Source organism: Physcomitrium patens, chromosome 7 (genome assembly GCF_059467195.1).
Source record: "Physcomitrium patens ecotype Gransden chromosome 7, ASM5946719v1, whole genome shotgun sequence".
Taxonomy (NCBI): domain Eukaryota; kingdom Viridiplantae; phylum Streptophyta; class Bryopsida; order Funariales; family Funariaceae; genus Physcomitrium; species Physcomitrium patens.
The window spans coordinates 8,889,138-8,900,642 of NC_143416.1; the positions used below are offsets into that span (position 1 = coordinate 8,889,138).

At 32.5% G+C, this 11,505-nt stretch overlaps 1 protein-coding gene across 1 annotated transcript; it reads right to left on the reverse strand.

Moving 5' to 3' along the window:
* Positions 1–1,343: 1,343 nt before the first annotated feature.
* LOC112284459 (expansin-A11) lies at positions 1,344–2,682 on the reverse strand. The gene has a single exon (XM_024524267.3). It carries the CDS (start codon positions 2,546–2,548, stop codon positions 1,778–1,780), a length of 771 nt encoding a protein of 256 aa, XP_024380035.1. The 5' UTR covers positions 2,549–2,682; the 3' UTR covers positions 1,344–1,777.
* Positions 2,683–11,505: the final 8,823 nt, after the last annotated feature.

An 11,505-nucleotide genomic window follows, 5' to 3' on the forward strand; every position in this document is an offset into this window, starting at 1 on the left:
ATAGATTGTGGCAGATCTTATTGGAAAAAGATTAAAAATACTTAAACTATAAATAATAAACTATGTTCAAGAGACAAAAATCAAGATATAAAACAGAACTATATCCTACCATGCAAGTTAAGTATAGCCAACTTTGTGTAGAGATTTTATCAAGCCTCTATTTTTCATTCCAATTTGATAGCAAAGGAGGCTGCTTGTTTGTTTTCAAAAAAATGAAAATAATTTACTTGTTTACATTGGCATTATTTCTAAGAAAACTCTTTTTCCAAGACACCCTTGAGAATTTGCTCAGAAATGCTATGTGAAAATAGAACTGCTCATGGTTTAGGTACATGAGTCATAATTTAATACATGAACTATATTCTACACTACCGCATTACACATGCATGAAGTTCAGGCAAACATCCTGAATTGGGACTATGAACTCAACTCAGCATACTGTTTGGCGTCAAATCGTCCACACCAAAATTGAGGACAAGATAAACCGACCGGAATGCACTGGTTGATTATTCTCAAATGATTATTCCTGGGAACTGCCAGGCTCAAAAATAGGATGCACGTTAACCAAGCCAATTGCCTAAGTGCATAGATCAAAACCCTTGAAAAAAAAAAAAAAACAATGTTCAAATTTAAATAAAAGCAGTTAAATAGACATGCCCGCCATACTATTCCAAGTGGGATGATATAAACGCATTGTGCCTTGTCTGAGGTCAAAGCGTTGTTCAAAGGCTCTACAATTGAGTTGATGAATTCGCACTCTTGGAAGGAGTCTTTCAGCTGGGTCATGTCTCAATTCTATCGTTCATGTCCTCCTTCCATGCAAATGTGTTACAGTTCCTAGTCACAGATGTTAGTTGGTTGGAGAAGCGGCAAAATCCTCTACAGGTGAATTAATAAACAGAACCACCAACAAGAAGTTAGAGCGAAGGAGGCGAAGAAATGACAGGGAGTTTTGTCATTACTTGTGGCCATGCTTGTAATCCTGTTGAATTCTACATATCTACTGATCAGGACAGTTTTCACTACGACAGAAGAAAAAGAAAAAACAAACCTTGGAAGGTTAAGGACCGCGAGGTTAGAGTGATAGTTGATAGCTTTATATTCACTTTTAACCTTGACTGTGAGAATGCACAGTGCAGTAGTAATGTAATATAATATAGATGCAGGAGTAAAAGATGAAGTTCCAAAGTGAGCTCTAGATTGGATCTCCAAAGAATCGTGTTGAAATGACAGAACGGGAATTTGAAACATCTGCGGCTCTTTTCCGCAACGGGTAGATTGTGTGAAGCGGTGTGCATTTCAACTTAGTCCGAAACTCTTAATCAAGGAGGAGTTAAAAAGAATTGAACACCAATAGCCCTTAGCCCCATTGTATTGCAGAATTTCGAATACTTCGTTGAACAAAAGTTCGCAACACGCAGCTAATTCAAGAATCATTCAATTAAGGCGGCAGTAAATTTACTCAGCACTGCTCAGCCATTTCCAACAATGTAGATTTCCTACTTACTCCCAGCACACGAGGAACAAGAAATTCCTCCTGGCAACATGAACCTACACCAGCCTAAGATACTATTGCATGCAATCCCCTTGACCACGCGCCAAGGAGGACCCATCTGATCAAAACTTCATCTTCGCAAGCTCTCTGCGCGGCCTGGCAGCTACATACAGCTGCGCTATGAGCGCACCCCCCAAGCACATCACGGATCACCTGGCATGAGCCTCCTTTCGGCGTTGAAGAAGAAGCAAGATCGCTGCCCGCAAGGTCTAAGGTTCATAACTAGTATTGAGCGCCCTCCCAAGTCTGGCCGAAAGTCCAACCGTTGCCCACTGCATTGTAGGCAGTTAATCTGCGACCGTCGCCCGTGGTGAGTAAGAAAGATAAGGGTCCCACCATCTTCTTTTGCACGGTCCACAATGCACCCCAATTCCGGTACATGTCATACCACCCAGAAGAGGGGCACTTCACTTTCACGGCCACTACATCGCCTGCACCGCCAACATTGTGAACAAGTACCATCAGAAACCAAGGGTTGCCTCCCATGGTAAACCGGATTCCGCCCTTCTTCAAACACTGCACCCTCCTGTAGTAAACTGGAGCAACTCCTCCTTCTTGCCTTGCAAGCGACAAGAAAGCGGGCATTGGCAAGTCGAAGTGATGCCGAGGAGGATCGCACCATGTTCCTTCAGATCCTGGGGGGCACAGATTGGTGGCGGTGACGGTGATGGCCTTCGAGTAATCATGGCACCAATTCTTCACAGTTCGGGTTTCCTGAACTCGAGCACATTGGAGTTGGAAGCAGGCACCGCAAGCCTTTCCACCCTGAAACAAAGGAGAGCTTAGCGCCGCAGTCATGAATCCGTATCCCAGTGACACTGTGTTCTGATACCCACAAGCGCCTCCTTGTGTCCCTCCACCGTTGGGCGAGCCGTAGTAAGTGATGTGCGCATCCTGCCACCCAGGTGGTGCACCAACCACCGAGTGGACAACCACCGCCAGCTGAACCAGCAGAGCAACGGTTTGCTTAACGCCGAATGCAGCCATCGTCATGATCCTCTAGTAGAGCACGTCTACGGGACAAATGACTCCAAAACCCAACAGGTAACTCGCTTGCTGCTAGATAGTCATGAGAGACAACACTCAAACTACTACGAACGCTAGAGGACCAACCTTTGCTGCAGTGGAAGATGATATTTGGAAGCTCGCGATGGGTTTATACGCGAAAAGCGACTTTTCCAATTGCAGCGCAACTACCCTGAAGGAACGGAGAGAATGGGGGAACAGTGCTTGGAACTCCAATCTGATTGTCAACATGTGAGCTAAACTGCGAAAATCACGTTCGATGACTGGCGGCAACACTGCTTGAAACGCGGTTCATCACCTCAGAGTCGTATCCAAGGCACTACGCGCCGAGCGGGGCGGGCCGTCTGGAACTTCCAGTTTGGCACACGACACTCGTAGTTGACCAGGTGCGAAATCTCAGTATTTGCGTCCTAGCACGCCTGAATTTGGTATATCTTTTGAGGTTTTGAGATCTATTATAAGATGAGCAGCCAACTTTTTGTGAGAACCTGAGTAGTTATGGCGCTCATAAAACTGTCCAATTTTTGAACAAGCCAGGACTTCAGTTTGGATCTTGAGATGAAATGAAGTATTGGAATCCATGAGCTTTGCAGTTTTTGTAAAGCTCAAGAAAGTCAATGAGCCATTTCGATTCATTTCATCTGCACTAGTGGGCCTTCAAGTTGATTAGTTCATCCTCCCGAGAAGGATGGGTGAAATCTACCCCAACTGCTATTCTCCACATCGTAATTTGGTCTATACTCGATTCGGCTACAGAATTCCGATATGGGATAGAATTTGTAACTAATGAGGGATTTTTTCATGACTTCGTCAGGAAGTGTCAAACTACTGGGAAATTCACTTGAGCCATACATCATGTAAATATTACTTTACCGAGATCTGCTGGAGAATATGCTTTACTTAACCCTACGTTACACGTTTCATGGAAAGAAAATCTGGTTTTTGGTTGAGTATTGCAAACATTCGTGAACGGGGCGTTGACGTTGCACATCGGATCGATGTGGACCACGATTTGATTACGAAACATCTCGTCGTGCAACTGAAACAGCTCTGGGGTGTTTTTGATCATGCCACACGGTTACCTCTGCAGCAAAGCTACATGGTACCTCTGAGAAAGGACACATCCTCTTGCAAGCGTGGTGGTGCTTCTGTGCCCGAGCTGTATCCGGTCAAGCCATCGAAGAAAAAACTGCAGCAATTCGAGATGGCCTCATGGCTGTGCTTCAACTCACGCAGTATCACTGATCATCTTGCATTTCACGTAGTCGGCAGATCCGCCTGGAAAATCGGACCTCATGCTCAGAGAATCCCGACCCAGTTCCGAAGCTTTGGGGGGTTGGCAGTAAAAAGAAAAAAAATAAAAAAGCCAAGATAAAAGACACACTTGGGACACAATCTAAATGTGCTGCTAGGAGTCCTAAAGTCCGAGATCCAGTATGGAAACTTTCCTGAATTGAAACCACAACACCATCATTTTCGACGTAACCCACAATTATCGACCACTCAGGTTTCTAAATTCTGAGCTGGTGGTCCTTTCGCGCAGCGGTCCAACAGGAAGTGCACTGGGAGCATCCATTGACACATGATTTTTTTTTTTTTTTTTTTTTTTTTTTTTTTCCCTAGTCTTGTAATTAAGGAATTGACGCGACTTTGCAGATGGTGCGCGGCTAATCCCCGAAGCAGAAAGGCTCCCTCTCTCTCTCCTGCTCCGGATCTGCCCTGGAAGATCCATCCCTTCATCGTGAACAGATCCTGGCGCTCTGAGCTTTGTGTAAGTAAGAATATGCCCCCAGGTGCCTTTCCATATTGCTGCTGTTGTATTCCCCAGCAGCAATCCAAACAATCGAACTGCGCCATCCTATAATCGTTTGTTTGGGTGGATGCGGAGTCGGACACAATGTGGACTAATAACCCACTTTGATGCGAGAAGCAGCTTCTCCGATGGATGGATGTGTTGATGATATTCATCACCTGACGTGACCCTGCCTGATCCATCTATTATTGAGATATTTTTCGATATCTTATAATTTATCCAAATGAAATAAATAAATTAATAAAGAAACTCATACAATGACCAAAAGGAAAAACCTTGTAGTGTAGAGAACAACTAAGAGGATTAAAAAATTAAAATTTCTAGAAAACAAAATTACAAGAAAATTTCAAAAAATGATTCATAATAAAACAAAAAGATTAAAAATAAAAGACATAGTTAAGTTAAAATTTTATATTAAATCATGAATTTTCTTTTTTAAATATTTTTTTGTAAAATTATTGTGTTATAAATAGATTGTTTTTATTACTTCTTTTCCATACAATTGTAACAATGTTCACAGTATTTCTAATCTATTTTGAAATACATAAATATTACATCATATTAATTATGATTCATTTTGCAAACTTATTTCCAAAAAAATTAATTTTTAATTCAATTATAAATTTCTAATTTTAAAACATTTAAACATATTAATACATTGGTCCAAATATATTTTTATAAAAATATTTGTAATTAAAATTAAAACACATTAATGCTTGTAAAATCAAGAATTTTTATACCATAAAGAATGCTAATGAAAATAATAAAAATTTAAATAATAAAATTTAAATTATGAATGTAATATTTATTTGATACATTTTAAATATAAAATTATTTGATTTGTATTGGAATATTCTTATTTGAATAAATTATTTTTTAGACTTATAAAAAAGATTAGGTATGTAGCTTTTGTGTATGTATATATATACTAAAAATAAATAGTATTAGCATTTTTTTCTAACACTTGTTAATAAATATGAATATGCATGAGTAATACAATAAGTTTTTTGTTTTAAAAATAGAAGACATCTGAATACATGCATTTTTATTAGTTTTTAAATTTTTTTGTAATTTTCCATATAATCTGAATAAAAAAATAAATCAACATATCAAATTCAATGTTCTTATTGATATAATAAATCCAAAATAAATATTTTATTAATTTTTTTATATTACGAATTATTAAATAATTTCTATTTATATTTTATATATTTATTATTTATGATTTTATAATATCCAACATCTTTAAAATATAAAATATTATCTTTAAAGAATTTCTTAATTAAGTCATAATTTTATTATTATTATTTATAAGTTTTAAATATTTTTATAAAATCCATTAATATGTATGAAATTACTATTAATTTAGTATATTTATCATATATATATATATATATATATATATATATATTTATAGTATTTTAATAATTCAAGGATACTTTAGAAAATTATCAAATTGAGAATACAATAAAGGATTGCTATATTATAATATAGCTACAAGTCTAAAGAAAAAAAATGTGAATTATATTATAAAAAGACATGAACAAAAGATAAAGAGATAGTAAATACATTTAGTATTAAAGGTCATATTTGTAAAAAGGCTTTTACTTACTTTATGAACCATAAACAAGACAAAAGACCACATTGAAAAAAAATACTATATGCATATTTAAGAGAAAGTTAAGAGTAGTTTCTAGCAAAAATTATCTTAAAAAGCTAAAAATTACTATTTAGAGATGACTAATTGTGAAGCAATATCAAAACCAAATCATAAGAAACAAATTGTGTACCTATGAAAATTTTCGATTTCTTTTATTGATTGAAGAGATGTCAAGGACAAGAACTCGATGAAAGCAAATAAACAAGTGAGACTCTCTCAAAGAAATATGACAAAATAAAAATAGTTAAGTATGTATTTAAAAAAAAAAAAATAACTAGAATGGCTATTGCCAAAAAATAAGAAAACTAGAGGCTCTTGAAACTAGACTAGAAGCAAGAAAGGAATTGACAAGAATGAAGAAGGCTTCATTCTTACTTCTATATATACTATCTACTTAGGATATATGTGGCAACATTCTATAAGATCTCCAAAAACATGTTGACTTTACATGACATATATCTTAACTTGCAAGGCAAGTTTTTTATATAGACACCACATAGTTAGCTTGTTCCACAAGCTATTAATACATGTGGTATGTGATTAGTTTGTTGACCAAGTTTCTAACCTATCAATCAACTACAAACACATGTAAAGTCAAAATAGCATCTAAGAAGTTTTTTTAGAAGGTATTATGAAATTAATCTATTTTTATCTACTTTAATCTATTCGTATTATCTAGGTAATAATTATACTTGATATATGTCCATAATATTATCTCCCCTTCTGAAGAGGAGTTCTACAAGGAGCCGCAAGTACATATTGAGGAAGTCTAAGATGCTGCAAATTATATTTTCTACCTACTTTGATCTTTGTTTCCTTTGAAGTTAGTTGATAGGTCTTCTTAGCCATCAATAATATCCTATTTCAAGACAAAAAGACCACAATGTTATTTGATCATTGTTGAAACCTTCATAACTTCTTTCAAATAAAACATTTATAATACCATCAAGAGTTGTTTCTAGCTCCAATAAAATCACCAAATATTGAGAGTCTCTTTTTAAGTCATGATACTAAATGTATTGTATCTTGCTATCTATTCAAGAAAGAATTTCTTATTCTTGAAGGTCTTCATCTCTATTATGTTCTCTTGAAGGTTGTGATAATTGCAATGTCTTACTTGATAAGTCAAAAAATGATGGCTTTTAAGTTGAATCTATTAGTTGTTGATTTTCCATTTCTTTAATTCTATAATTATATAAAAATTACAAATAAAAATAAAAGATAGAATGCAATCTTTTCTAAATTATATTTCTTTTATAGTAAAAGTTTGCTATCCTTTATGTTGATTTTGATGGATGTGATTAATAAAAAAAACTTTAATCTTCTCTATTGTATTTGTAAGATTTTTTATTGGCTCCCATATGTATTTGCTAATATTATATCTGTACCAATGAATAAGATATTTTAACCTATGTCAGTGCCATCTTAAGTCTAAGATTTCTTCCACCTCAAATTCTTAATTATTATCCATTTTTATAGGAGGTGGTGGTATTTGTCTTCTTCTCAAGATATTCACTATCTTACATAGCTCTAAAAGAGATACATGAAATACGGGATGGATTTTCATAGACTCTAATAGATGTAATCAATAAGCGACTACATTGACTTATTCACAAATAAAAAATAGGTTAAGTCTACAATAATCCAACTTGTCTCAAAGGTAAATAGTTTTAATATTACAACAAAGAAATCATATCTTATCATCAATGTAAAGATGAGGTTGTTCCTTACGATAAGCATCCATGTTGTTGTTGTTTTTTTTTTTTTTTTTTTTTTGTTCTTGAGTCTCTTTTAGTTATGCCTTTATTGTTGTATATAGCTCAAATAAATGATTTTTCAAATCTTCTGCCACAAGATTATCAACTTTTGAAAAGTCAAAAGTATCAAATTATAGATGATAACCATAATTAAAAAAAAAAGATATTTATTATATAGAAGAATGTATCATGTTATTATAAGAAAACTCTACCAATGGCAAAAGAGTTGTCTAATCATCTTATTCGTAGTTGATAGTATACTTCAAATATTGCTCCAAAACTTGATTTAGATGCTTTGTTTGTCCATCAATTTGAAGATTGAAAGCCAAAGATAGTTTTATGTCTACTTTTAGAATCTTAAAAAGTATTTTCTAAAATCTTAATACAAACTAAGTCCTTCTATCTCATATAATATCTTTAGGTAATCCATAGTAGCGATAGATGTTGTCAAGGAAAAGCTTGGCTATTTCTTCACCTGAAATAACTTTTGTACATTGTACAAAATATGCCATCTTTGTGAAACAATCTACTATTATAAATATGGAGCCATAAGAGCGTGAGATTAGAAGAATTGTGATAAAATTTATACAAATAAAAGATCATAGTTGTTTTGGAAAAAATAATGATTGAAAAAGTTCATAAGATTGATGATGAGGAGTTTTTGACCTTAGATAAAGTCTTTCACCAACCTCTAAGAAACCTTGTTGTTTTTTAGGTCCATAAGTAATCTTAAAATCAAATCTTGACAAAGACATACCCTAATATACTTGGCAAAAATTCAAAATATGTATTGATATAAAGTATATAAGATTCTTTTGGTCACTAAAAATAATGAATAGATTAAAAGTGCCTTCTAAATAATGACGCTATTCTTAAAACAAATCCTTAATTGCAAGAAAATCTTTATCATAAATCTTGTAGTTGATCTTGGCTATTATAAATTTTCTTAAATAAATAGCTATTAGATGATGTTTATCATTTGTTTCTATTTATGATAATATAACATTAAAATCAAAGTCCGATGTATCTATTTATTTAAAAAATGGCTTAAAAAAGTTGACGCAATACAAGTTTGATGTAAAAATAAAGGTTGTCTTTAAAGCTTCAAATGCTACTTTTGCTTCTTAATTCTATTGAAGTTTGTCTTTACAAGTCAAATGTATAAGTGGAGCTACAACTTGAGAAGAGTTTTTGATGAAGATCAGGTAATAATTGGCAAATCTCAAAAAATATTTAAAATTTCTTATCATTTTTGAAATCTTCCAATCTATAATAGTTTAAATTTTCTTAGGATCTATCATGAGTTTATTATTTGAAATAATGTATCTTAAAATCTCAATTTGAGTAGTGTGGAATATACACTTTTTAATCTTGGTATAGAGTCCTACATCTCTTAGTTTTTGTAATACTTATCAAATATAAAATTCATATTTTTTTATATTCTTATAATAGATTAAGATGTTGTTGAGGTAATAAACAATAAATTCATCTAAAAAATCTTGAAAAAAATTATTCATTAGATGTTGAAAAGCTGTTGGTGCATTTGTAAGTCCAAAAGGCATGACATTGTATTTAAAATATCTATATCTTGTTCAAAATGCAGTCTTTTATTTATCTCTTTCTTTGATGCATACCAGATTATATGCTCTTCATAAATCTATTTTTGTATAGATCATAGATTTATTTAATTGATTAAGAAGTCCAAATATCAAAAGTGACCAGTACCTATTCTTGATGGTGATTTTGTTGAGTCCTCGATAATCAATACAAATTTGCAATGATCCATCATTTTCCTTCACAAATAAAATTAGAGCTCTTGTTGGAGATTTAGAATGGCATATGAAGTTCTTAGCCAAATTTTCTTCAATGTATTCCTTGAGTTGTATAAACTCATTTTGTGATAAATTATAAATTGGTCCAAATGGTGGTTGAGCTCCTTCTTGAAGATCAATTGAACAATCATAGAGATAATGTTTTGGTAGAATATTTATATTTTTCTTCTCAAATGCATCTTAAAAAACTTAATATTAGCTTGAAATATCTCTTGAAGTCTTTCTACCATTAAAAACAAGTGTAGCATAAATGATATAAGATAATCCTTCCTTTGCAATATACAAGAAAGCTCTTGTATCTACAGATACATGTTTAATTATATTTAACTTATGACTTTCTACTTGATCAATTATACTCTTAATTATACTTTCAAAAAATTTAAGACTATAAGAAATCCAATCTATTTTTGGATTATATTTTTTTAATGATATAAAATCTAAAATTATTGGATTAGAAAGAGATCTAATGATATTAAATATCATAAAATTACTATAACTATTGATTATTATTTCTATAAGAAAGATTTCATGAATAATATTTCTTGAAGACAATAGACGACCATCTATGACTTCTGTATGAATAGGTTTAATTTTCTTCACTAAAAGTATGTTATGTCTTTTAGCAAATTCTTCATTAAAGAAACATGTTGAAGCTTCTGAATCTAACAAAGTAGAGGCTGTGTAATATTTAAGTCCTAAAATAATATTTAATATACATAAAAAAAAGATTTTGAAGAGAGAATAGGACCTTCATCTATAAACTAATAGTCATATAGAAAGAGTAAATAAAACTTTAGTAAATATCTTGAAGAAAATAATACAAGATTCAAAAAAGGATTGGGACACAAAATTACCAACATCCTTATAGGCTTATCGTACAACCTATAAGGTTACAACTAAGGCCACTCCATTTTTCCTAGTATATGGAGTAGAAGCTATATTACCTATAGAATTTGAGATCAATTCTCTAAAGATCACAATAGATGAAAGGTTAATTACCCAAGAATCCTTAAGAGATAGATTAGAACAATTGGCTTCTTTAAATTACTTCTATATACTGAGCTTCATGGCTTCTAATTCAATTCTTCTCTCAGGATAAGAAATATATAGCATCCACTTTTAGATTTGTACTTAGAATTATTTTATGTGTTTATTATTATTATTTTTTATTTTATTGTTTTTTTTTTATTCCATAGAATTAACTTACCTTACTTTATTAAGTAGACTAAATTCACAATAGTCTTTTAATTTGAGAGAAGTAATACTAGAAAATAGGAGTACAATAATATTGTGCACAATCTTTTATGTCAGTATTTTTGCTTTAGTTCTATAGCAATGCTAGTGTAGTCCAAATAGAATATAAATTCTAGTATGCCTAACTCTAGATATGGACTTGCTTGTGGAGTAAAAGTTCTGGATTCTCTACCTCTTTGAATTATCCCAGATGGTTGCCATAAATGAGCCATTGAATTGACTCACTTTGATATTTAATATAAAAAATATACTTATTGTGCTTAAAACATAAATTTTATGAGTTAATATTAGAATTTTAGAAAAAAATAAAAAAATAGATCGCTAGTAGTGGACATGCAATCTAGGATAGAGTTTAGTAAGAAAAAACTATAAAGACTATATTTTTCTAGTTAGCTAGTAGTAGAAGAATTACAAAGGAAGTAGTCTTGGTATCAAAAAAAAAAAAAAAAAAAAAAAATCTAATGAGGTTTAATTATGATGGATTAGAAGATTTTTTCTAAATTCAACAAATCAAAATAGCAAAGTGATTCTTCTAATTTATGGAAGCCTTTTAAATGCAATGGAGGCATCAAATGCACCATGTGGAGTGAAGAAAATAAGATCAACAC